Below are 23,178 nucleotides of genomic sequence, written 5' to 3' on the forward strand. Positions count from 1 at the left end.
TTCACTTCAGGGAATGGATCTATTTGTAACATTTATCAAAAGTTCTCATTCTTCAGGAATAGAACAAAATTATCTCTACGTGTTCTGAGCATATCAAATTATGAGAGCTTAATACCTCTTTTAAGATGTTGCTACTTCAGGAGCAAATCAAGGTATAATCATATCTTCAATTGTAATCACAATATGCTTATGATAATATTATTACTTCATGTGACATAGGCATAAATTAAAAAATATCATAAAAAAACATGATTAAGATAATTTAAATATTACATATCTGGATAATTACAAACTAAACTTCCGTGTTGTCCAGTAGTTAAAATTTCATGATTAACAAGAATAGATACAGATAGTGGCTATATTCAACAAGCATTTGTGCAACATCTCAATTACTTACCTTTGAGGTTGAGTAATAAAGCTACGAATTCAAAGTGCAAACCTTCCTCATCAAAGGTTTTCGTAGACAGAGTGTTCGGATCAATATCATACCCCAATCAAAAGAGCAACTCGTCAATCTATTTGAATCCAATTAATAGTGGTAGAGTCTCGTGCTGATAACGTGTTATAAAACTATATAATTGAAAATAAACAAGAGAAACAAACTAATAACTTTGTAGAAAGGAGGGAGAGATTGTATTTCACTTCTTGTTGATATCCCTTACAAATTGAGAACTTAACCATCTATTTATAGAGATGGTAAATCTCTTGATGAAGTCATCAATGACAACACCAAGAGTTAAAATCAAACTTGTGTTGCTTCATTTTCTTCATTTCATACATGCCACCAAATGTACATGTACCTTGCTTCATTTTCTTCATTTCATACATGCCACCAAATGTACGTGTACCTATTCTTATTTAGGACATGTGGAAAACCTAGACTATATGGACATTCATATATATATTTTATAACACTTAGCTTATACTTAAAGCTTTGTTCCTTTCCATTTAAAACCTCTCACTTTCACTAACGCCGACTTTATGAAAGTCAATAAGTTAATACACACTAGATATTAAATTAAGTAAATTTATCAACGAAAAAAATAATAATTGTTTAAATGAACGTGAATTGAAAAATTCTCTTTTCAAACACAAATGGGTGGCAAAACTACATTTATAGTAGGTGCAAGGAGGTGTTGACCTTTGGAGCTTCATTTGATTGTACAAAAGAGAAAAAAAAAAAAACAATAAAATCATGGTCGTGTGGAAAGTACAACTAATTTGGAAATCTGACCGACCAATGATGGAGGAGTACATAAATGGCTAAAAGTCAATGCGAGCCTCAGGAATAGAATCGTCTTTAGTAGATAGTGTTTTACCCTCCAAGTGGGACTTCTTGGTGCGAGTTGGGATTATTTGGGCCCCAAAATGGGCATTGAAGATCGAATGGAAAAATAAAAATGGTAGTCAATAATTTAGACGATGCAAGCTCTAAATTAACAGAATGGATTCTGAAATATATATAACTTTATCTATACTTACTTTTGACATAATATAGTGCAATGAATTTTACTGAACTTGTGAACTCATTATTGAATCCGCCACTGATTGAATGCAGGGGCAGACAAGACTTGCGTGAGAAGAAATCCGAAGAATAGACATATTTAAGTAACAACTACATTAATTAAGAGCCTGTTTGATAGGTTTAAAAAAACATAAAAAAATCGAAAAAGAATAAGCTGGGTAGTCCAACTTATTTTTTTGTCACAGACAAGATGTTTTAAAAACGGGCTCATTTTTTTGGGCTTATTTAAGACAAATGGCTTTAAAATGCCACCAAACACTTTCAAAAGTTGAAAAATTTTTATGTCGTTTTCGAACTTATAAGCCAATCCAAACGGACTCTAAAAAAGAGATGGGGCATCAATACTAAGTCGCTATATTTATTTCACTCAAGATTGATTTTTTTTACCAGGTGTTCTATTAGCGGCTTTGGGAGGTATTCCCGTTTAGCATATTTGTTTAAAGGATGGATCTTATAGTCAAGCTCCCCGTTACCTTTGCACTAGAGGGTCAATTATCGTCCAGCTCAAATGAGTTGAAGTCCACGTACTAACTGGTGAAAAGATATTTAAAATTTAGATCACTTAAAAGATAATTACAGGTAACTCTATGCAATAGCAACAACTAGTAATTCAAAATAAATAATAAGTATAACCTGTTATCAATGAATAGTAAAAATACACTTATCATACGAAAATATTTAATATATATATATATATATATATATATATATATATATAACTTAAATACTATTCAAATTAAGACAATAAGAAACGAGCTGTCCTAATTGGAAAAAACATGCCATCTTTATTACGTTTGCCGTGTACAGCATACTCTCTACTTGTATATTTTTCATAGATATGTATGTATGGACAGAGATTTGGATGCTACTTTTTGCTTCTACGACTTAGCTTGTTCATAATAAACTACTTCATTTGGGAAAAAAAAAAAAGAGAGAGAGAGAAATAAGGATAGAAAACGTCCTATTTGTTATACCACATAACTTGTGTTTGGTAGACGGGAATTAATATTCTCTTGAAAATAAATAATTTTCGTATTTACTTTCTGGTGTTTGATAAAATAAGTTCTCTATTCCAAACATTTTCGAAAAGTAGAAGACAAGTTTAAAATTTTAGTGCACGCAAGACCCTGAAGTCTCCTCCCACGGACACATCTTGGCTGGGAAAGCATAGAGATAGATGATGCCTAGAAGTTGTCATTTCTATTCAATACGATACTACATAATTTGACTTAAAAGGAAAATAAGCTTTGCTTCTTTGGACGCTAGATTCTCCCGTGGTTCGCGAGAAGGAAGAAGGATATTGCATTTGGCACGACACGATGAAGATTATTATTCAAGAGTAATGACATGTAAAGAAATCTTGCATTGGTAGGGAATCTTTAATTGGCCTTAAATGACGCAAATTCAAATTAATGGAGGTTTCAACACAAAAACCGAATAGAAGAAAAAAGAAAAGAAAAGAAATATCCAAGTTCAAACATGACGAATTCTTCTCAAACTAAAGTTAGTAGAGGAGAACACATGACATGGCAGTCTCACCGACTAACCGGCCAATGAGAAGAAAGTATAGATAAAAATATGCAATTGGCAGCAAAGATTCGTTTAGGAAGAATTGGATTACACAAGTAATGACAGCCATTGGTCTTAGCTTCGAATAAAGTAAACTCCCATACACACGGTGCTCACCTAAATGACATTTTAGGATAAGTTATATTATACACTAAGGGGTGGTTTGGTTGATGGTATTTGAATAATTAATCCCATTTTCACATGAAATAATATATTGTGTTTGGTTGGCCGTATAACGAAAATAATCTCCATACAACTAATGTGACATTTGATTGGGGGTGTTAAGTACTCCTTCCATCTCAATTTAAGTGTCTTAGTTTGACTGGACTGAAAATTTAAGAAACAAATGAGACTCTTAAATCTTGCGGTCTTAAACTTGCCGTACAGAATTGAAAAATCTACTAAATATAGAAAGAGACATTTTTTTAAACATACCAAAAAGAAAAGTAAGACACTTAAGTAATATCTACATTAATTTACGCAGGAGTTTATTATTATTTTATGCGGTAAAATATGATATAAGAGTACGCATATCAGTATAAAATTTCTCATAAGATGATCCACTGTTTGATTAGCAATATAAGAAATATTAATCACCACATAACTAATGCAATATTTGTTTGGCGATATTAAATAATAGTATTATCCGTTTCATTAATTGAATTACTAAATTAATTTGCTGTGTAGAGTCACTTGTTATCTGAGTTAGGATAAAATCTTAACTTTTGTAAGGGTGAGTGGAGAGGGGCATATATTAAAAGAAGGAAAGATTCAAAATCTACAAAATTTTAATCCTAATCCTCCCACGTTGGATTTGCCTGGATTAATGTCAACTCTCTAAAACTGACCTTTTCATTTCTTACTTTTTTGGAAACTCATTAATTTAACTTCTTTTTGTCACCTATAAAACTCTACACATTTTTAGACTTTTTGTCTTAAACATAAACATTATCTATTTCACCACCTTTTGAAACTTTGGTGCAAAGAAAATCACAATTTTCCCCACTAGAAATACACAAAACAAATTTTGAAAACAAGATATATAGAGAATGAAATTGGTTTGGTCTCCTGACAAAGCATCTAAAGCTTATCTTGATACTGTTAAATCGGTAAGTCAATCGTTTCCATTTTTGTTTCCACGAATATATGTAAAACAAATTTAGAATTTATAGTTAATGAGTTCGTAACAGATATTATATGGTGAAGAGTGAATTGTGACTTTTTCTAATTGACATTGCCTTTAGATTTAGCTTCGTTCAAGTCTTAATTCAAATAAGGAGATGTTATTAACTCGAAGTAAGCTACTTTTTGATGTTTTCTTGTATTACAATTTTTGTACTAATTTGGTCGATTTAAAATGGATGTATTATTAACAAACATTCTATTAAGGAGCATGGTTTTGACTCTTCTATGTGGTATTCATTCTCGTTTAACTCTTGAAATCACATCCAGTCGTGGAACAACCGGCAAAATTCAACCATTCACATGATTTATTTCCCTCACTTGTTTCTCATACCTCTATTGAAACAGAATGTTGCATGTTCTTTCAACGATTGGTTATTCCTCATTGTTCATATATTTTTTCTGAGGTTGGAATACAACTCATATCTCTATTGTAACAGAATGATTTCACATTTTTTTCATCGATTGGTTATTCTTCTTAGTTCATATATCTTTTTTTTTTTTTCCAATATTTATAAAATCTAAGTTGAGAGCCCAATAAGACGACTCGACTTCTTCCATAGCCCGCCCCCATTCCTTCTGCTTACAACAATCCAATAATTTCTCCAAGTAAAAAAAAAAAAAAAAAAAGTAAACATTTCATCATCTGATGCCAAACACTTTTGATGTTATTTGACGTACAATAATTTCTGTATGCAGTGCGAGTCATTACAAGAATCCAACGTAGCGGAATTAATCTCAGCCATGGCTGCCGGATGGGACGCGCAAATGATCGTAGAAACTTGGTCACGAGGCGGCATTACATCAACAAGCATAGGTCTCTCTAACGCAATTCATGAGACAGGTGGTAGACATATATGCATAGTCCCAAATGAAGACTCAAAAAATGAGTATAAATCAATTATGGAGGAAAAAACAGGAATGTCACCGGAAATTATTATTGGTGAGCCTGAAGAAACATTGGAAAATTTAATTGGGATAGATTTTTTGGTGGTAAATTGTGAAAAAAATGATTTTTCGAGGATATTAAAGGTGGCTAAATTAGGAAATAGAGGGGCAGTTTTGGTATGTAAAAATGTGAGTTCAAGAGTTGTAACGGATTTTAGATGGAAAAGTGTACTTGATGGAAAATCAAGAATTGTACGGTCTGTTTTTTTGCCTGTTGGAAAAGGATTGGATATTGCACATGTGGGACCCACCGGAGGAAAAAGTGGTGGGGCCCAAGGGAAGATGGAAAGAAAATGGATTAGAAGATTTGATAGAGAATCTGGTGAGGAGTTTGTGATTCGAAAATGATTATTTTATTTTATTTTAACAGTGGTGTTTGAGTCAGTTTGCGAGGACGTCGACTAATTCTTCATGTACCTGCTACCAATGTTGCTCAGACTCTTCAGAAATATTAACGGGTGTGTGTCGGATATTCTAAAAATACTGCATTTTGAAGAATCCGACTGCCTCCCATCAACACGGGTATCGAGTAACTATCACTGAGACTTGAACATATGAAAAAAAATCACACAGTCAAATTCTTTTGTTTTTGTTTCTTAAAAAATTGTTTTCATTTTTTTTTCTTATTATTTTTTTCTTTTATGGGGCATTTTTGGGTTCTGTATATAGATCATTACAAAGTTGACATTGTATTGTACATTTGGTTTGCCAGTTGGGTTTATGCTGGTGTGATTTTGTTGACATTGTATTGGACATTGTTTGATAGCATTTGAAACAAAGAGAAAAGTTAGAAGATTGAATTGATGTGCTATGAAAGCTTTACATTTAATTTGTCTTAGTGGAAAAATATAAAAGAAAAACTTAAGCAGGGCAGAACATGTCTGAGCAGAGAAGAGCACTAAAAGTTGAAAATAGGTAAAAATTACTATGGCAGAGTGAATTAGAACTTCGCTATGAGAATTTAACTCAGAACACCTACCTACTCTAGTATCATATTAACTTGTTAGGTGAGGTGTGTCACACACTTCAGCATTTATGATAGTTGATCAACAAAGAGCATTTAACATACTCTTGCTTACTCTTTGTGACTGTCAACAAGTCGTTCTTGCTATTCACAAGTAGTATCCACACCACTAAAAGGTTCTAGTAGGGTGATAAGTACCCTTCTAATCCTTAACTAGAGATTTCAGATTCGAGCATGGAGTCTTTTGGTAGAAAGCGCTTTACCCCTAACTTATCATTCTAATCAAAGAATAAATTATCAAGATGGTGATAATGATCAAGATGGTGATAATGATAGCCTATCATTTTCTAAAACCTCCAATGATCTGTCACTTAACTGATGAGAATATACAGTAAACATCAGATTGCGTGACGTACTTGCTGTAAAGAGAAACACACACTCAAAGAAAGAAGGAAATAAGAAACATTTTGCAGCAGGTAAGTTAACTTCAACATGCCCTCGTCTTGACCAAAATTTCAGAACGTCGTGTTGACACACTAGTGTCCGTGTTCAGGGCAAATAATTTGAACGCGCTAGACACAAAATATAAAATCAGAGTATGTTAAACTCAAAAAGACTTTGTAATCTTGCCAACAACATCTACTTAAATTATTATCACATAGCCTTTGTTCATGTTCTTAGAAACAATGGATTATTAGTGGTTACAAGCATATGAGAATAACAATAACCATTTGATCTGAAAAATGCTATAGGCTAGCTAATACATGGCGTCTTAGCTGTGGATAAAAAGAAACAAAAACATGTGCCCCGTCCACATGGACCATTCAGCCACGCATGAATTATAATCGACAGCAGAAGAAACTATAAACCAGAGTTTCTTCAGTAAACTTTTGATTTCACAAACCCCTCATCCGTCGACCTTTTTTTTATATAACATAGACTTGCTTCTCATGCAAAATTCTTTTCCTTCCCCATAACAGCCCTGAAATAGTACAAAAGTATTTTAGGGGAGTGCTAGATTACAGATACAGAAGAATGGTGAGAATGGGATTTGCAAAGAATAAAATGGTTGAGAGTTCTTACAACTTGGAAAGCTTTCTCGCAAGCCCATCAGAAGGTGGTAGCGGAGCATATGAAGCAGCGTTAATTATTTCCTGTTTCATCACACCACCAGAAGTGGTTATTTAGTTTTCCTCAACAAGCATCACAGGCAATTAAGGACAACAAGCAAAAACATTCTACGGCTCATATCTGAAAATATCATAGTTTGTCTATACTCTATACCCAACTGTGCTTATATGTGGTTCCTTGTCCTTGTTCTACCTCTAGGCGCTAGATTTAGATTGAATAAACGCACCAGTCCAACAGAATCTTAATTAGAGTTTTCTTTTGCATAGCATATCTTTTACTACCTTTGTGCGAAAATAGAAAATACACGCAATAATACCTGAAATTTCCCAAGCAATTTCTGCTTTTTGGCCACAACATCTTCAAAATTATTCCTAGAAAACAAATAGAGCAGGATAGTATTATGCCACGGTAAAGGACAAGCAAGAGAAACCAAGAACGAATTGGAAATCACTAGAGATCAGATTTTAACTCTTGTTTTCTAGTCTTAGTTGAAGTAAGCACAAGCTCCCCATCCTTGATCCGACTCTTTTCCTGCATGGCCATCAGAATTTCATTTTCCTATAGTCAAGTGCTAAAAAAAGAGGGCATGATGTCCAGATTGGACAGAACATAGAAGCAGTTCACTTATTTTTGACATCGTAATATCAGAACCAGCAAAGATGTTTATAGTTAAATCAATTGAGATATGAGATACAATATGGCTTGTTTTAAGTCGTTTATAAAGCTTAGATTCTCTAGTACTAGCATGTCGAATTATGCTTATGAATGAGAGAGGAAGAACCTAATAAGTTGTCTTGACTAGTGGGTCTGAGCCTCTGACTAGGACTGTTTCAATTGGTATTACAGTAGGTACAGCCAGTCAAAAGTGCGAGGGCAGAAATACTTCTATTTAATTATCTACAACATGCTTCCTCACGTGCGAGCTGATCCTTAGTTAACAGGCATTGGTGAGACTCGAATACAGAACGTCTACCTGCTCTGATTCCATGGTTGAACCGCATAATAACTTCATCTAAGAGTTAATGTTGTTAAAAGAGAACACATTTATCTAGTTATTCTAGGTCTGCAACACTTCTTTTACGCTAAAATCTTTTGATAGCGCACCCTTAAATAAAGAGAAAATATCTCTTTGTTAGATCGTAGAAATTGTTTGATATTTTGCTAAGAGTAATAAAACAGCTGAGTTGCACCAACTCAGGCCAAGCAGACTTAAAAGGGAACATTTCCTAGGAAAATGCTTCCAAGACACAAAACTCGGCTTGCAACAGAACCCCTCAAAATCACCTAAAAGATATGTGCTTTTTGAGAAATGGCAGAAGCAGAAGCATGTAACATGAGAACTATTTTCTAGGAAATTAAATAAAATAGTTAGATAATCCCTTTTTCTATTTTTTCCCTTTTTATTTTTTTTATTTTTTTGTCGCGGGGGCGCTGCCAGGGGAGGGGTGGGTTTGAGAAACGCCAAGTTCCCACCCAGCGAAGACAGCTAAACATAGACATCAGAGACAGTTTTTAGTCCCACTGACAAAACCATAAACTACTGAGAGGGATCAATTAGAACAAAAGTCTAGATCAAGGATTTAAATAAATATAATTAGTAAATACTTTATTAAGGAGCAACTGTGAGCATTAAGATCAATATTAAGAGCGAGATGGATCAACATTCCATGTGAACTAATTTAAAACACATCTGCCACCTTCCAAGAGAAGTCTCATACCAAGATCTCCAATTCTACTAAAGGATGTTTTAGAATCCAAATGATGGGAGAGAATACTTGATTAGTACAAGGACGGAAATGGTAAATCTTAGTGGAAGTGAGATGAAGGGATATCTTTCATCGCTTCACCCTTTTTCACCTTTAGCAGGCCCACCAAAAAAAAAATTAATCGGTTTACTCGGTTAATATTTTATCTTGTTTCAATAACTTTGAGATATAATTCTAAAGAGCAACTGTTGATTGCTTCTGTAAATCATTTTTTTCATTTACATTGTAATTTATTTGAGATATAGCCAACCCCGACTTGTTTGGGATTGAGGCGTGGTAGTTGTAGTAATATATTTGAAACACATAGGCAAGGTTTTTGGCACAAATAATTACTTTTAAGTCAAATTCCAGCCTTAATTGTAGGAGAAAAGTAAGGATGTAGAATATCACCCCCTCAAAATCCTATCCCTAGCCATCTCCTTAGCATGATGATGAGGTGTTTAAAAAACCATATGATCTTGTATGTGAATAAAACAATTCTGACTTATCTTAATGTTGCCAGAAGCATATGCCCTGGACTCAGAAAAGCTGAGACTTGACTTGAATTCTAAAAGTAGGAGAAGATGTTGCAATCGGAAAACTTGATCAACCCCTCCCCCTTTCCCCACATGAAATACACCTGGAAACACCGTTTTTAACAATATTTCCTGACAGCTCTCTATTTATCTTTTTCCTTTCATTAAAACCAAAAGTTATAACTTGAGGGTGGTTTATGGTAAGAAACCTCACCCTTCCCTATATTCTATGATCTGAACATTTCATTTATCGGGATGCATACTAACAATACTTCTGACAATCTTTTTTTCTTTTTGTCACGAAGCTAATTCTTAAGTTAAAGCTGTAGGAATCGACAAGGTCACCAAACTGACCAGATCACTCACCTCAGTCAATGTCCTTCAATCCAAATATTAGAGAACCATAAAGAACTTTGTGGTGCTGAAAGACTAGGTTATAGGGAGAGAAAGTTAGTCAAGGAAATGTCGATGTGGGAGTAGCCACATAATGTTCCATAGATGTTCTCTGACTCATCAAATTTGTCATATCTATTCTCTCAAGTGCTTCTGTGCTTGCAAATAACAAAGGGAACAAAGGGGGCTACAACTATATTTCTGCAAACTAAGATAAGAGTTAAAATTAAGTCATAGTCATTCAACCAGAGAGCGTACAATCGACACATAAACAATAAAGATTCAAAGATCTAGTTTTCCTTTTGTTTAGGATTCAAAGGTCTAGTTAATTCCACTTGAACTTCCTTTTCTCAGTAAAATTCGAAATGCAAATATTCTAAGAATTTTTTATAGGAGAATGATATTTTTTTTTTGATTAAGCACCGGGTGTCCGAGTCTCTTTGAGCCCCGACTAATCCCGGGGGTGCACAGGCCCTCGGCAAGGAGTTTCCCGCATAGGAGAATGATATTTTATTAAACCTAGTACCAAGAAAGTACTGCAAAAGTACAAAAAGGAGTATTGCATCTTCAAGAAAATAGCTCTCAACACACAAATCATAAGAAATTATTTTATTTCTATGATGAAGTCAATTTGAAATAAAGAGAAAGAATGGAAATCCGGAACTGATTAAAAGCAAGATGAAGAAAAGCACAGCGACCAAGTTTCAAGTGACATTTCCTCAAGGACATAATGTTAAAGATTAAAAAAACTAACCATGAGCATGATCCTCTCCCTGACTCTTTCACTCAACCAATCAGCATTTTTGACATCAAGCTTCATAATAATTTTTGTGCCAGCTGCAGATAAATACAAATGTTTTTTGTATAGCATTTAGGGAAGAACTACTTTATCGGGAAAAAAAAATGCCAAGTCAAAGAACTAACAAACCTGTGTTAATACTTCTAATACGATTTTTGCTTGCTGCAAAAGGAAAACAACTTCATTGATACTTACACATATAAAAGTCAATGGAACTGCTTAACATATTCTTTCAAATAAATCCTTACGTGTGCTGGTATTTTGCTTCTGAGCTCCTTTCTTCTTTTTCTTCGCGTTCTTCACGTTAAGCTTGTTTGTCTTACCCTTTGTGGCCGCTACACAGAATAACCAATTTTCTCAGACATACGTGCCGTCTATGTTGTCCGATATTGTAAATCAAGAATAAATCTACCTGCATTAGTATCTTCTGTATGACTTCTAGTGTCAACATATCCCGCAAAGCTCACAGAAACATGACCTGTGTGTGAAGGTAACATTGAGAAGAAAGCGGACCAACCATACTTAATGCAAATATCTAAATTTTAGTTTTAGGCAAATGCAGTAATCTAGTCCAATTTAGCTCCAAAAATTTACCAAATTAAACTCTCAATAAACCAAAAGCGAGGAAATAGTGCTAGATATTTTGGAGCTAAATCAGACTGATAATGCATATGTTTAAAAATATACTTCTTTGCCATTTTACAGAGGATAATTGCAACTTATCATACTCTTAGTGCAGTTTCCAAATATCTAAATTTCAGTTTTAAACAAATGCAATAATCTAGTCCAATTAAGCTCCAAAAATTTATCGAATTAACTTGCAATAAACCAACAGTGCCAAAAAAATTGTGAAGGAGGGAATATAATTATTAATTTCAAAGAAACACATTAATTAGTCTGATCAAGCTCCAAAATGTCTAGCACTATTTCCCTTCACGTGATTCAAACCAAGTAAACTTCAACTAACATTCCAAAATATACTTTTTCACCATTTTACAGAGGATAATTGTAACTTATTATACTCCTTAGCTTTAAACAAATGCAGTAATCTAGTCCAATTTATCTCCAAATATTCATCACATCGACTCTCAATAAACAAAAAGTTCCAAACAAAGTGGTACAAATAGAGTATAATGCGATTACAACTACGAATCAAGTAAAATTGAGTATAACGTAATTATAACTGTGAATCAATTAAAATTGAGTATAACCATAATTACAACTGCGAATCAAGTAAAATATACTTCTTCACCATTTTACAAAGGATTTTGCAACTTATAATACTTTTAGTTGCAGTTTCTTAATTTCAATCAAATGCAGTAATATATCCCAATTTAGCTCTAAATATGTACCAAATTTAACTCTCAATAACCAAAAACCACCACACAAATTCGGATGAATTGAGCATAACATAAGTATAGCTACAAATGAAGCAAAATTGAGTACCACATAATTATAACTACGAATCAAGTAACATTGGGTATGACCTAGAACTACGAATCAAGTATAATTGAGTATAACGCAATTACAACTACGAATCAAGTAAAAATGGAGTATAACTAGAACTACGAATCAAGTAAAATTGAGTATAACGCAATTACAACTACGAATCAAGTAAAATTGAGTATAACGCAATTACAACTACGAATCAAGTAAAATTGAGTATAACGCGCAATTACAACTACGAATCAAGTAAAAATGGAGTATAACTAGAACTACGAATCAAGTAAAATTGAGTATAACGCAATTACAAGTACGAATGAAGTAAGATTGAGTACCACATAATTATAACTACGACTCTGGACACCCTGGACAAAAAATTACAGTGTATATTTAGGGTAAATTTTCTGTGTTCATGTACATATATTAACTTTTAAACATCCTGAACATATATTACAGTGTATATTTAAGTCTAATTATTTTTTCAAACACCCTGACTGAAAGTCCTGGATCCGCCACTGGGAGGGAGTATAACGTAAGTAAAATTGAGTTGGGGATATTGAATATACTTAGCGTAATTTTAGGAATAGGTGCATTTCCAGTAGAATGAGTTCGTTCATCAGCTTGAAGAAGGTAATTATATACCGCCGGTAATCTTCGTGGAGCTGTTTTCTTCTCCAGGTAACTGAAATCCGACGACGCAAATCGAACGGCACCACCGCCGCTCACGGTGGCGCGTGGGAAGATTGAGCGCGTGGCATTAATGCTTAATAATTGCCTGGCGATCTTAGTGGTTTGCTTTAACATTGCTGCCATTTTAGGGATGAACAAAGGCTTAAACCCTAAGGGACACCAAAAGCTCCACTATTTTCAAGCTTACCTTGTTGAATATTTTAAATGAACAAAATGTCAAAAATGCCCTTAAACTATATTAAATTGAATAAAAATATCCCCGTTAATAGTTCGGTCTAAAAATGTTACTCCTAGAAAATATTAACTCATAGACAAAAATAGATAATTTGACTAAATTATCCCTAATTAAATAAAAGATTGAGATTTGATCATATAACACTTAATAAGGGCAAATATGAGAAAGTAAAGTTAATTTTTTCTTGATTTGCTAAGTGAATTTTTTTTTTTTATTCGGAGGGAGTAGTTTGGTTCAAATATGGAGGGCCCTATTATTTCTTAATTGGGTTTAATATATCTTTTTAAATATAATTATTTATTCTCTTTTTGAAAAAGGGTCAGATTTGTTATGTACTCTCACAAATAAGCTATATTTTTTCGTTGTTATAATCTTTTAATATATTTGCCCTCGTCATTTAACTTTAGGGCACTATTTGCTCATGCACTCTATGTTCGGTCATATTTACCCTCCGTCTATTAAATGCCCTTCTCCCGCCTTTATTTCCTTACGTTGCACCTACGTATAATTTTTTTCTCCCAATTTAAATTTAATTACAATTAAATCCGACCCACCCATTAAATCTGACTATGTAATAAAAATAAACCCAACTAGCTCCCCCACCGGCCACTGAAGCTCGTTGACATGGAGGAAGCAGGACAAGTTACTAAAAGTTGAAGCTTTAGTGTTATGTCATCCTATATTACTCCGTAGTTGTCTCAGTAATGCTTTCAATTAGAGATTGTACTAGTTTCCTTTTTTGCTTTTAACATTGCTGCCATTGAAGAATATACAATGGCCTAAACCCCTAGGGCACCCAAACCTTTACTCTTTTCAAGCTTGTTTATTGTTTAATTCTCTTTCAATGAAAGAATTAACAAAATATACTCTCTTTTTTCACCACAACTATTAAATATTTTAAAAGGTATTGTCAACCATAAAAGATTAAAAAAAAAAAACATTAGCAATATCATGTTGAATGTCTTTCATTTACTTTTGAACATGTTAATAGTTAAAAGTTCAGACTAAATATAAAATGTGTTAAATTTTTCTTTTCTTTTTTTTTTTTTTTTAGGTTTCTTACTCGATGTACGGTAATTGTTGTTTTACAATATATAAAAGTTATTGTTCCGAGTTCAACTTGAAAATAAATGTTTTAATCATTGTGTGTATATATATTTTCGAATTATCAATCGAGGTTCGACACGCACTTTGAGATCCCAATTTGTTCAGATTCACTTTGCATAAGGCTAATTAAAGGGAAACACATTCCCTACAGGAATTCTTTCATTTTCATGACTCAATGTGACACGTACAGGGGCGAATTTATGTGTAAAAAATGGGTCACGTGAACACATGGTCACCCGACTAAACTCAGTATACTATGTGTATAATTCGTATAAATATATCTAATATTAATTGAAGGAACACATGGTCAAACTAAACTAAATGGGGCACTGGTTAGGCTCCAGACTCAAGTGCTCAAGGTTGAGAGATCGAATCCTTGATAATCTTTTGTTGCACGTTCTATTCCTTTTATTTCTTCATTTCCCTTCTTCTAATGCAAATAAAAATGTAGTGCTTGAGATTTGAACTTGGAACCTCAAGGTAAATTTTGAACCTCCTAAACCTTCGAGCCAACTTATAGTCTTTGGGCTTATGGGATTCAAAATTTATAGATGTGCATAAAAAATAAAAATATTACCACATATATAGTGTGTATTTGTCGAGGGGGTTCGGGCGAACACTTTGCCGCCCCTGATGGTGAACCCATCCTCTTAAATTCCTGGATTCACCTCTAGAGACGTAGTGAAATATACAGACCTAACCATGATTATTTAATGTATATTTTTAACGTTATTAAATCACTTAACTAAAATAAGTTATGTTGATTTGGTGTAAACGAACGGATAACTATTTACCCCTAAAGGATCTTATTTATAGCACCATAATCGTCGGTGGTATGTTAATCTTTGTAGTGTATACACTTCCATTCCTTTTTAGGCAGAAATATACTACTAATCTAGCTATTATATCATTAATAGCACATTACTCTGTCGGCAACTTTCAACTATGAAATCATCAAATTTTTCCCTATAATTTTGTATATTCTTTATATTTTCTTGAAGTGAGGATTTGCTTATAGACAATGAAAAATGGGACGATGAATGTTTTGATCATCAAAATTCAGCTTACTTTTAGACGTAGAACGAATTGGGTATCGATTTTTTTTTTTTTTTCCATTAGATTTTGTGTACCCGCTTTAAATCCTTACTAATCCAAATTCTCCTCACGTAAGGCTCATCAAAGGGAAAAACTTTCCTATCAAGATTTTTTTCATTTTATGAGCTCAAATCCGATATATTCAGTACCTGTTTTGGATCCTCGAGTAATCCGAATTCGCGATGCATAAAGACTCATTAAAGGGGGGGTGGAAACGCTTGCAATGACACAAGTGAAAAACACATCGTTGCCTTAAGCAAAATGTCATAGACTGTTAAACTATTAAATTTTGTATGGAAACGTTAAATTATTACTCCTTTATATTTACGCTTTTGTATGAACATGTAGAGTTGCCACAAAAGGAATATAGACGGTGCATATTTTGATATTACAACTACTACGTCATGTAACCGCTTGCTAACTTGGGCAATTGGCTACTTGGATAATTCAACTGACCTTTTTTAGTAGATTTTTTTTATTTTTTATAGCCATGGTGTTCAAGCCAAGTTATGTGATTCGACTGACTTTATGTAATACTACTTGTTATCTCCCACTAACACAAGTCAGATAACACACAATTTATTAGAATCGCAATATGTTGCACTTGATCTCTTATCTTAGACAAAACTTGGTGTCATATAAAAACTCTAGAGAAGTGTCTTGAATAACTAAAAAGCTAAAATAACACCATATTCTCACATCAAATATGAGAAATTCGGAGATTAGACATCTTTACATAGGTTAAAGTTTTCCATGAACTGCAAATTCCATCCGTGCACCCTAAAAACAGTTACTGGAGTCAGTTTATTTGAGTATGTCAATTCTGTTTTTCTTTAAAAAAAAAAAAAATTCACTTGTTGCTTGTTATCCTTCTTGAGCCCAACTCCCGAATTCTCGTTGGAAGGTCCCACTTTGGAGATACAAAGCTCCTTATAAAAGAAAACCCCATCCAATGCTCGAATTCGAAACCTTCGGTCAAGTATGTCAACTATATATGTGGTGAATAAGATTAACATATAGTAAGTCTTCTACAACTACAAAATGAGGCCAGTGTCCAAATTTCTTCGTCTCTTGACTTTCTTCACAGTTGAAAATTTTAACTCGATTCCCTTTTGGTCTACGTGTCGAACGATATAGACAAATAATCATTTGCTAAGTCCACACAACGCTACATTCTTTCTGTTTAATAAGAAGACATTTTGCAAAACAATAATTGATTCCCTCTCAAGTAATACCTAGAGCTGGAATGGAACTAAAGTTGTTGACTGTTGCAAATGGGCACAAAAACCGAAAAAAATAAAAACGCCCACCGTGGGGCTCGAACCCACGACCACAAGGTTAAGAGCCTTGCGCTCTACCAACTGAGCTAGACGGGCTCTTGTTTCTATAGTCTTGTGTTTTACTACTATTAATTCGTTTTGGGCTAGTCGTTTTGGCAAGTGACCTATTAGTCCCTCCTTAGCGGATGTCGACGGTTGTCCTATTTTCTTAATCAACTAACACCCTTAGTGGAATCTAGGTTAGTATGCAGTTTGGCATCGTGACCCGACTTTGGTTCATCTCGCATGGTCAATTCAGCTTACCAAAAATCACCATTTGGATCTTTTGATTCTGTAGTGCGGCTTAACAAATTAGCTACGCAGTCAAGCAGTTTAAATTTTGAGAATATGTCGTTGGTGTTGCATTTTGAATGCTTCTAATCATTGGCTTTATCCGGTAGAAGTGATAGAGATTTGAAGATTATCACTTGAGAGTTTGTGTTGGAGCTGAGGAAGAAAGTAGAGCACATTGGGGTTGATAGCCTTTTTCTTCTCAAGTTGAACTTCATATTTTATTTATGAAATTGTTAGAAATCAGTTGGAGGAAATGGGAATATTGTAAGATTTCCTACAACAAAAAAAAAAAAAAAAAAAGTCACATAGGTGGAGCAAACCGGGAAAGTGCACAAATATCTGATTTTATGGCCGTTGTTTGAGCTGTAACAGAAGTTAATTTTTTTTAATGAGATCAAACAAATAAGTTTTAATCATCAGCATAAACCCTTCATCTAACCAACGTGATCACCTCAATATGTGATAAGTGTAAAGCAAAAATAATAAAACACAAATCAAAATTCTGAAAGGGAGAAGGAAATAAGACCCAACACAAATATGAATTTTCTAGAAAACTGTTGCAAAACTCTTGAGAATATGTCGTTGGTGTTGCATTCTGAATGCTTCTAATCATTGGCTTTATCCGGTAGAAGTGATAGAGATTTGAAGATTATCACTTGAGAGTTTGTGTTGGAGCTGAGGAAGAAAGTAGAGCACACAGGGGTTGATAGCCTTTTTCTTCTCAAGTTGAACTTCCTATTTTATTTATGAAATTGTTAGAAATCAGTTGGAGGAAATGGGAATATTGTAAGATTTCCTACAACAAAAAAGAAAAAAAAAAGTCACATAGGTGGAGCAAACCGGGAAAGTGCACAAATATCTGATTTTATGGCCGTTGTTTGAGTTGTAACCGAAGTTAATTTTTTTTTAATGAGATCAAACAAATAAGTTTTAATCATCAGCATAAACCCTTCATCTAACCAACGTGATCACCTCAATATGTGATGAGTGTAAAGCAAAAACAATAAAACACAAATCAACATTCTGAAAAGGAGAAGGAAATAAGACCCAATACAAATATGAATTTTCTAGAAAACTGTTGCAAAATAGAAAAACAGCGCCCACCGTGGGGCTCGAACCCACGACCACAAGGTTAAGAGCCTTGCGCTCTACCAACTGAGATAGACGGGCTTTTGTTACTATAGCAGTGTTCTTTTATATTGTTATCGAGGCTAGTTGCTTCAGCAAATGACATATATTACCCACGCTCGTTACTGGATGTCGACTTCCATATAATTGTCTCGTGATCTTAATTGAACATCTTTTGTGGAATCTAAGTTAGTGTCCAATTGACATCTAACCCAACTTCTGATTCATGCTAGTTCTGCTTAAGCCATCTCCAACCTTGCACCATTTTTTATACCAAATGCTATTTTGGTGTGAAAAATGGTGTTTTGGAGCTCCAACCTTGCATCATTTCTTACACCATTTTGGTGTGTGAATAGTGTTGCACCAAATTTGGTGCAACACTATTCATCCACACCACTACTATTCATCAATATTTTTTATTTTATTTTATTATATAACACTTTTAATTTTTTCATTTAGGTCCCTAATATACCTGAATATTTTTTATGTAATATCTTTATAGTATTAATTTTGGTGTAATTTTTATAAATTAGTTTTCGTATATATTAATTTTATATAAAATTGTAAGTTAATTTTATGTAAGTTATAATTGTATAAAAAAAATATAACCATCACAAAAAATGAAAAGTGCAAATATAAAATATAATATGTTGTTAATAAATAAAAAAATGTTCAATAACATAATAATTTAAAATTGAAAATACATTAAAATTAAAACACAATGTTCAATAACATAATACATTAAAATTATAACACAATGTTCAATACATTAAAATTGAAAATACATTAAATAATATAATATAGAAGAGAGAGAAGAATATAAAAGGAATATTCTTTTTTAGTGTAAAAAATAGTGTAATGGGTTGGAGTTAATTTTCACTATTTTGGTGTAAAAAATGGCGCACAAGGTTGGAGATGCCCTTATGGTCCATTTGGAGCTCTTGATTTCGTCATGTTGCTCAACAAAGCAGTCACACCATCCTATGTATTTAATTTAGGGAATATATCAAAGGCATTGATAAATATTTGAATATTATAGTGTTTGTTGATCCGCTGCTATCAGCCTAGACTAAGCTTTGCTTTTGTCTTGGTCTTTACCATATCAAACTAAGGTAAATTTCTTATAATAACCCCGATATACTAGATTATTAAAAGTTCAAAGCAAAATGTCGTTTGTTAAATACTTAACGTGCTACTCATATGGTCGTGTCCAACACTAATATAAGTTTAGTCATAATTTATTTTGTTGGTGGGGATGATGCTTAATTAAATGGTTGACATGATTTCTTTTTAAATTTACCTATTAACACAGTCCATCTGTATTGTTTCACTTGCTTTTCGTCTTAAAAATTAGATAGCCGAATTAGATTTTATGATACATCTTTTACTTTTTATTAATTCAAACTACCATGTATTTTAAACTTGGTACTTATTTTCTTGCCCTTTTCAATCTTAATTTTTTCTTACTAAATTGAATACCACGTCTTATATGATCAAGGGGTGTAGTGGAATGTTTGGAATCCCTTTTATCATGGTTAATTAAATTAAGGTTCCGGGTTCTACCCCTGAATATAGAGAATTACGAAGTCTCATATAATCAAGGAGTCGGTGTGGTGAGATGTTTGGAAACTCTTCATCGCCGTTAATCAAATTAAGGTTTCGAGTTCGAGCCCTGAAGATGTAAAACCGCTCTTTGTACGTTGTACGTAGGAAGCGCCTTGTCCCCATAAACATGTCTTATTCGACGGAAATTCAAATTAGTCGAATTAGTCAAACTTGCAATAAAGTGGAGGGAGGGTATAGTCATGGGCATTGTACTAGTACCATCATTTTCAAGTTTAGCGTGTCTTGCCCATGTCAAGCAATGGGAAGAAAAATTAAACTACAACGAGGAAAAAACATAAATTAACAACTTTTCAGTGTTTTCACGCAACCACGTTAAACATCCCCCATTAAACAACTGCCTCTACTATGAAGCAACCTCTTTACATGTCCCAAAAGAACTTCCTTTAACACGAAGCAATTAACTATTCCATTCTTGACTTTCTTCAATATTCCTTTCTCTTTGCATATGTTCACACATTCATCGGCTCGCAGGTCTATTTTCACAAATCCAATTCTCGATAGTAAATAAAATTAAGAGTCTACGTACTCAAAGAGAAGTCACTTCGAAAGCAAGGGAATCCATTTTTCTCTGAGATGCCGATAATCTGGTTTTGGTTGGTGCTATAGTAAGAGCATTAGAAGAAAGATACGGTCTTAATAAGATCCACTACTATTGAATCCATTCAGCAAACTATCGCACGTTTTGCATTATATATCTATATGTGTGTGTAAAAAACACAATAATAGAGTTAGATATACATTTCAAAACTCACGACGTCTAAATTCTAAGTACAACCTTTGTTCTTTTTGATTTTCCACCTGGTGTCCTGTATCCGTATTGAGGCCCAACTAAATTCATATTCCAATGTCACTGACCCCGATGAGTCAACGGACAACTAGGACCGTGCCACGACGAACATTATTAAAGCAGCATAGGGCAAGAAAGAGTATAGAAAGATGTAAATCTGAGCCTTGTCTTTGGAGAAATAATGGAGTTGTTGGTGAAAATGAAAATGATTGTCGACGAGATGTGACAACGTCGTTGGAGGTCCTTTACCGGCCACAAACTTGTTCGGACATATTTTTTTCTCCGGATTATCTTAATGCTCCGTCTCCACAGAGTACTCAGGTATTATCAGTTTTTGTTCTTCATTTGCTAATTCGAAAAAATTCACTGAATTATCTTTGTTTGGCATCTCAAGGGCATCTTTTGGTTGCTTGCTATTTAATTTATCATGTCATAAATTAAGATGAAATGTGTATTAATTAAGTATACTTTAGACCACACCTAGGGCTCATGATGGGATAGAGAGGATCCTTGCACCCTAAACTAAAGGATGCGTGTTCGAACAGAAAAAATTCTGGTAGACGCTTCTTCCTTTAATGCACCTTATTACACAGCATGAATTGGAATTAGTTAGGCTAGTGAATTTTGAATACTGAATGGTTATACCAGAAAACAAAAGTTAGTTATAGTTTAGTGATAAGATTGTGGTTGAAGACATGTATCATGTATTCGTTGAATTGGTATAAATACCAAGTGCAGATAAAGTATTTGATCACCTAGTAGGGGTGGATGGGATGGTTGGAATCACTTACTCTTAACTAGATGTTCCGAGTTCAAGCTCAGTGAATGGAGAACTTCGTAGTAGGATTCCCTTAATGAGCCTATCCTTAGAGAATTCAGATTAATTTAACCAATGAACTTCTCAGCTCATGTTTTTAATCTTCGTACACTATATGATTTGCTATTTCTTGAGTCGAGAGTCTATCGGAAACAACCTCTCTACTTCTCAAGGTTGAGGTATGGTCTGCGTACACTCTATACCTTCTCCAGACCCCACTTGTCGGATTACACTGGGTACGTTTAAATTAGATGAAACTTGACTTGTTGGCAGGGGTACAATAAGGATGCAAAAGTTGTGGTTAATGTGACAGTTGAGGGCACTCCTGGACCAATTCGAACCATGGTCAAGTTGGGATCAAGTGTCGAAGAGACCATAAGACTTGTGCTAAATAAATATAGAGAAGAAGGCCGCAGACCTCATCTTGATGAAACTGATTCTTCATCATTCAAGTTGTACACTTCTCACTTCAGTCTTGAGAGTAAGTCTTAAACAAAAAATTTAACGTTTTGTCCTCTTTATGTAAACGAAAACCATGGATTAGCATTCGCAGAGATCGGTTATTTTATATTTTATTTGGTTTAGTTATTTGGTATCCAAAGCCCACTAACCAACTAATTTCGAGCCGAATAGGCCACTATGGGGTAAAACAGTTCTTTCCAAGAAGTTCTCTATTCTCATAACTTGAACTCTATAGTATTTTAAAGGTTATGAGATCCCAATCATTCACTACACACCTTGTTGGTCTAGAGATAGGTTATTATTACAACAAGGAAAAGGTTTTTTTGGTGATAATAAAAATGGCCACAATAACTTAGACATTTCTGTTTTGAGAAATCACTTCATTAACCTTGTGAAAATGGATAGATGTTTGAGCAATAGAAAACTATTATGATGCTAAGAGGTTGCAATACTTTAAATTGGAATAGGATTTCACTTCTATGCGGTTATACTGACAGTCTAAATAACTTTTATACGTGTTTTTAATATGTTGTAACAAGTAACAAGTAACCTAACTTGTTTTCTAGGTCATTAATTCCCACTTATTTTGGACGGTTACCCGTAATGTAAAAAAAAAAAATTACATTGTACTTATAGAAGTTAAATTCATTGAAATATTGGCTATGTGCCTTGTATGATATCATCATGTTTTAAAATTTCCACTTTCCATTGGAAATGTAATTTTATTTTGGGACAACTACTAGAAGTAGTGAATGTTAAGTACTAAATTTTTGTTTTTCAGTAGTAATACTTTTTTATGTCTTGAAATAGGCTTGAGTAATTCAGATATGATTGGAGATGTGGGAAGTAGAAGCTTTCACCTTCGCAAGAGTAATAGTAATATTGGAAATAATTCAAGTCAGCGAGAAACAACAATGGAGACAACTTTAATGGAAGCAAGTTCCAATCCACTTATTGTTCTCTATGGATTTTTTGCTCTGAAGATCAATAAAATCATAAGAAGATCAAGCAAGCTTTGGAAATTCCTTGGTTGTATACAGTGTTTTGGATAGCTAGTTAAGTCAGAGGCGAATTTAAAATGGATTCAACAAGTTCAACTGAACTCATTATGTACATTCAACTCTGAATCACTTTACATATGCAAAATTGTTAAGAGTAACATGAGTATTAGATTTGTTACTCTACACATATTATTGCTTCATGTAAAGTGATTAATTAAGTTCACATACAATTTCACTTTATTGTGATATCCAAATTATTTAGAAACAATGCCAAGACTGCAAATTGAAAAACAAAAAGAAAGAAAGTGATGAATTTGACTTGCAGAGCTCAGGCCTTATTGTTGATATGTTGCTAAATAGATAGTTTTTCTTTCTTTGGTGT

At 33.7% G+C, this 23,178-nt stretch overlaps 3 protein-coding genes and 2 non-coding genes across 5 annotated transcripts; 2 read left to right on the top strand and 3 right to left on the bottom strand.

Moving 5' to 3' along the window:
- Window positions 1-4,030: 4,030 nt before the first annotated feature.
- On the top strand, window positions 4,031-6,024 carry LOC132031212 (uncharacterized). Its single transcript, XM_059421093.1, has 2 exons — window positions 4,031-4,203; window positions 4,976-6,024. The coding sequence occupies exons 1-2, from the start codon at window positions 4,144-4,146 to the stop codon at window positions 5,570-5,572; spliced, it is 657 nt and encodes a 218-aa protein (XP_059277076.1). The 5' UTR covers window positions 4,031-4,143; the 3' UTR covers window positions 5,573-6,024.
- Window positions 6,025-6,789: 765 nt separating this feature from the next.
- Window positions 6,790-13,104, bottom strand: LOC132059499 (uncharacterized). Its single transcript, XM_059452124.1, has 9 exons — window positions 12,802-13,104; window positions 11,205-11,270; window positions 11,041-11,127; window positions 10,922-10,954; window positions 10,748-10,830; window positions 7,789-7,850; window positions 7,636-7,690; window positions 7,272-7,342; window positions 6,790-7,170 (listed from the first exon to the last, which is right to left on the bottom strand). Exons 1-9 carry the CDS (start codon window positions 13,046-13,048, stop codon window positions 7,137-7,139), a joined length of 738 nt encoding a protein of 245 aa, XP_059308107.1. The 5' UTR covers window positions 13,049-13,104; the 3' UTR covers window positions 6,790-7,136.
- A 3,561-nt stretch (window positions 13,105-16,665) lies between these two features.
- TRNAK-CUU (transfer RNA lysine (anticodon CUU)) lies at window positions 16,666-16,738 on the bottom strand. The gene has a single exon. It is a non-coding gene; the product is annotated as a tRNA-Lys (tRNA).
- Window positions 16,739-18,072: 1,334 nt separating this feature from the next.
- On the bottom strand, window positions 18,073-18,145 carry TRNAK-CUU (transfer RNA lysine (anticodon CUU)). Its single transcript has one exon. It is a non-coding gene; the product is annotated as a tRNA-Lys (tRNA).
- A 1,967-nt stretch (window positions 18,146-20,112) lies between these two features.
- On the top strand, window positions 20,113-23,064 carry LOC132059505 (uncharacterized protein At4g22758-like). Its single transcript, XM_059452134.1, has 3 exons — window positions 20,113-20,837; window positions 21,607-21,814; window positions 22,606-23,064. Exons 1-3 carry the CDS (start codon window positions 20,574-20,576, stop codon window positions 22,845-22,847), a joined length of 714 nt encoding a protein of 237 aa, XP_059308117.1. The 5' UTR covers window positions 20,113-20,573; the 3' UTR covers window positions 22,848-23,064.
- The last annotated feature ends 114 nt before the right edge of the window (window positions 23,065-23,178 follow it).

The sequence above is a fragment of the Lycium ferocissimum genome, chromosome 1, assembly GCF_029784015.1.
Source record: "Lycium ferocissimum isolate CSIRO_LF1 chromosome 1, AGI_CSIRO_Lferr_CH_V1, whole genome shotgun sequence".
NCBI lineage: Eukaryota > Viridiplantae > Streptophyta > Magnoliopsida > Solanales > Solanaceae > Lycium > Lycium ferocissimum.